The sequence below is a fragment of the Saccopteryx leptura genome, chromosome 1 (assembly GCF_036850995.1).
Source record: "Saccopteryx leptura isolate mSacLep1 chromosome 1, mSacLep1_pri_phased_curated, whole genome shotgun sequence".
In the NCBI taxonomy this organism is placed as follows: Eukaryota; Metazoa; Chordata; class Mammalia; order Chiroptera; family Emballonuridae; genus Saccopteryx; species Saccopteryx leptura.
Window position 1 is genome coordinate 384,742,541 of NC_089503.1, and position 4,386 is coordinate 384,746,926.

Consider the following 4,386-nt stretch of genomic DNA (forward strand, 5'->3'; position numbering starts at 1 on the left):
CTTGAACCAATAAAACCACTGGCTGCAGGACAGGGAGAGGGACAAATGAGAAGCAATGGTCACTTCTCATGTGTGCCCTGACCAGGGATAAAACACGGGATGTCCTCAAGCAGGGTTGGCACTCTGTCCACTGAACCCACCAGCCAGAGCCTAGACTAAGGTAGTTTTAAAGCCTCTCCTAACTCTTGGAGGCAGTGACCTGTGTCACTGGGTTTCCCTCCATAGCATAAATGCTCTCCTGTCTGTGGGATCTTCCAGGTCCTGGGCCTGATGAGAATGGACAAGGTGAACTTCACCATCCAGAGCTGTCAGCTCCGCCTGCAGCAACATTTCATCCAGTACGAACAAGCTAGGTTCCAGGAACGCCTCAGCAGGCAGCCGAGTATGTGGGTAACGTGAGGGCCCGTGCGGGCAGAGGGCCTCAGGTCCACCTTGTACGACGCTAGAGCGCCCCCCAGGAACAGTTTCTTCCTCAGGGAGAGGGCGGGGGAAGGAACAGCTGTCCAAGACAGACAGACACCCCCCCCCACCCCCATGAGCATTTATTCATTGACCAGGAGTACAGGGGTCCTCCTGTTACACACAGTTCCATTCCTACTACCAGTGATGTAACCCGAACTTTGGTGTAAGTCAAAACACACCCTAGCCTAACACAAACGGAACACTTAATGCCTTTAATAGTCCAAAATGGCTTAAGTAAGCGCACTGGGGGGAAGCCAACTTCCAGAATCCAGTTACTGCGTATTCTTCCGCCACCCAACCCGAACTAGTTCGCCCACGGAGTCGGTAAGCAGTACAATGCTAACGGCATAAGCCGAAACACTCACTCTCAATTGTTTTAGGTTTTTATGGAAATGAGAGTCCTAAACTCCCGAAGTTATATGTCCCAACTGTCGTAACCCGAGGACCCCTGTATTTGGAAGAGAACCTTGGTCTGAAGCCTGGGGGGAGGGGTGCAGGTGTGGGAGCTGTGTACCCGCTTTCCCCTCCTAGGCCTCCTGGACCACACAGCCCGATGGCTGGCCCAGGTGGCCGCAGACCTCAGCGCGCCGCCTCCTGCGCGCCCGGGCAGCCCAGACTCCCGCGCAGCCTGCGGCCCCGAGCCCCTCGGCCCCACCATGGTGCTGTACCAGGACTTCCTGAGCCTGCTTCTCCGGGCCCCTCCCGATGACGAGTTCCCCGAGGTAGGCGTGAGTTCCCCGAGGTAGGCGTGTGCGAGGCGCCGCCCGCGGTCTGATGCCCAGGACCTCCGTGGGCACACCCCTCCCGGACAGGGTGCGCCCTGCATCCGCAGACCCTGCTGCGGGACAGAGCCTGGCTGCGGGCACTGGAGGCCCAGCAGCGCCATGCCACCCTGCTGGCCTCCGTCCTGCTGGTGGCCAGCAGCACCTGCGGCAGTGTCCTGCTCGGCCCATCTCAGCTGGTGGACACGCTGACACGTGTCACTGGAGCCCACGCTGAAGAGTTTAATGCCAGGTGAGAAGCAGGCGCCTCTTTCTTTAGCGGGGAGGTGCGATGTGAGGCCAGGCAGCTAGGGGTGGCTGCAGGCCTCGAGGCCCTTTGGAAGCATCCTCAGAGATTGTGGTTGTCCTTCTTCTTCTTCGTGTGTGTGTGTGTGTGTGTGTGTGTGAGAGAGAGAGAGAGAGAGAGAGAGAGAGAGACAGAGACAGAGACAGAGAAAGAGACAACAAGGAGAGAGATGAGAAGCATCAATTCTTCATTGTAGTACCTTAGTTGTTCATTGATTGCTTCTCATATGTGCCTTGACTGAGGGCTACAGCGGAGCGAGTAACCCCTTGTTCAAGCCAGTGACCTTGGGCTTCAAGCCAGCAACCTTTGGGCTCAAGCCAGCAACCATGCGGCCATGTCTATGATCCTACGCTCAAGCCAACCACCCACTCATTCAAGCTGGTGAGCTGACGCTTAAGCCGGCGACCTTGGGGTTTAGAACCTGGGTCCTACATATCCCAGTCTGACGTTCTATCCACTGTGTCACTGCCTGGTCAGGATGTGGGTGTCTTTCTTTAAGGGTCCTGAGGCAACTTTCAAAAAGAGGAATACAGAGGCTAGTTTGCACAAAATGATTCATTATATCTTTTTTTAAAAAAATAATTGAATTTACCGGGGTGACACTTGTTAATAAAATTATGGATTCATTATCTCGTGTGCTACAAAGGATTCATTGTCTGGTTGGGTGGGAGGCAGTGGGTGCCCACTCAGTGTGAGGCGGTGAGCTGGCTGCGTGGCCGAGGAGCTGGTCAGCCAGCGTCACCAGAACTGGGTGACCAGCCACCGTGGGGCGGGGCATCCCGCCAGCGGACTCGGGAGGCCAGGTTTGTCACTGTGACTGGAAAGAGTGGAGCAAATGGCCATGGAAAATGTCCAAGAAAATCTTAAAAATGTGTATACATAAACTTCGTATAAATAAATTCCGTGGGGCTAGAGAACACTGAGCTGATCCCAAGGCAGGACCAGAGCCTTGTCCAGCTGGGTTTTAGTTTCTCTTGTTTACCAAGAAGTACAACATGTTGTTGTGTGTAGAGAACAGTGGATGTCTTGAGCGTCAGGGAGGACACAGAGCCCACCCACTGGGCTCTGCTGCTCCCAGGTGGGTGAGGGCCGGGGGCAGCACCGGGAGTCTCCCTCGGGTGGGCCCAGCGCCAGGCGTGGGGCTTCCCAGGCTCTGGGCCGATGCCAGGGCCACCTGGTAGGTCCCAGCTTACTCTCCTTCGAGGAGGCCATGCTGACCGTGAGTGACCGGGCATCTCAGGAAATCCGTCACACGGGCCTTGTCGCTCACTCTGAGCAGTGATGCCACCGCGTCTCTCGTGGGACAGCTGCAGAGCATTGTCAACAAGGAGAACTGTGTCCACCTGGTCATTGGAGAGCAGGCCGCGGCGTGGTGAGAACGCCATGGGGAGAGGTTGGGGTCCGGCCCCGGAAGTCGGTGACTGAACCACTTTACAGTAAAAGGCACGGGCATCGGGCAAGTTAGTTTTTCAAAATGCTGGGTTGAAAAATGTGTCTTTTGTAGTTTAAAGACCGACTCTGTGGTTCTAAGGGAGAGTTGCACCCAGGACTTCTAGGTGTGGCATACTGTCCTACCAACCTGGTTACGTCATCCCTGGCCTTCTTGGTCACTTTCTGGCTGCAGTCTAAGACATGTGACACTCACCCCCTGCCAGCCAGAAACTCATGCTGAATTATGCTGGCGGACATGTTACAGAGCAGAGATTATTAACCCTGCCGTTCCATGTTGGAATGGAGGCTATGAGCTTAGCCTTGCTCTTTAAAAAAAAAAATATTTATTGACTTTAGAGAGAAAGAGGAAGAGAGAGAGAGAGACAGAAACACTGATATGTTCCTATATGTGTCATGACCGGGAATCGAACCGGCAACCTCTGTGTTTCAGGATGACACTCTAACCAACCGAGCTATCTGGCCAGGGCAGCCTTGCTCTTAACCTCAGCTATCCAGAGGATCCGTCTAAGATCCTCCTCTGATGTTGAACACTCAGTAGGATCTAACTGATGGATATTTAAGTAATCTTCAGAGTCAAATGTTTACTAGCCTGCTAGTTTTCAATCTCTGCTTTGTTTCCTGGAGCGAGACAGCAGCCCCCTCCCCCAAGCAACAAAACAAACTTCCTGACGAGTGGCTAGGTGAGGAGGCTCCTGTGTCTCTCAGGAACTGGGGACTTGGGCGAGCACGGACACCGTGCCCCCCGGGAGTCGTCCGCCCTGTCCCTCTGTCTTCTCCTGCTGGCAGACCAGCGCCTCTGTTTGTTTCTCAAGGGCTGTCTGGTCCTTGGTGCGCAGCGGTCACTGGCAAACCTCCCCGGGGGCCTTGCAGTCATCGAGGAGGAGCTGGGGGACCTGAGCCAGAAGTTTGTCAGCCTGACGCACCGCAATCAGCAGGCGTTCAGCCCCTACTACACGGAGATCCTGAAGACGCTCGTGCCCCCAAGCCAGGCCCGGGAAATGCCAGCGGAGTCTCTCTGATAGGGCCAGCTCCGAGCCCTGGCACCGAGGACCCAGGAGAGCAGCTCACCATTTCCCTGGGGTGACATCAGCAGTGACCAGCAAAGCAGCCAGCCCTACCCCCCTCCTGCCACCAGCATGCCAGCGCTGGAGCGATTAAGCGGTTAAGAGTGTCAACAGCTGGCCCAAACTCGTTCAGTAGAAAGCGTCTGAACCATAGACAGACCACCCTTCCTGTCGTGCCCGAGTGGCAGACCCTGTGTCCTCCACCCACACCTGGCTAAGGAGTCAGTGGCCCTCACACCCCCTAACCCCCCCCCCCACACTGGTTAGGGGCTCCCTCATGCGTACGGAGCTGAGCGGCTAGGACGCTCCCCCCCCCCCCAATGCTAGTGTCATTTTGTAC

The 4,386-nt window shown here is 55.7% G+C and overlaps 1 protein-coding gene across 1 annotated transcript; it reads left to right on the forward strand.

The window, feature by feature from the left end:
- Window positions 1–270: 270 nt before the first annotated feature.
- On the forward strand, window positions 271–4,001 carry TCP11 (t-complex 11). The gene is given in 6 exon segments (XM_066361440.1): window positions 271–382; window positions 994–1,184; window positions 1,295–1,483; window positions 2,735–2,797; window positions 2,799–2,881; window positions 3,767–4,001. Coding segments are annotated over 6 exon segments (873 nt in total).
- The last annotated feature ends 385 nt before the right edge of the window (window positions 4,002–4,386 follow it).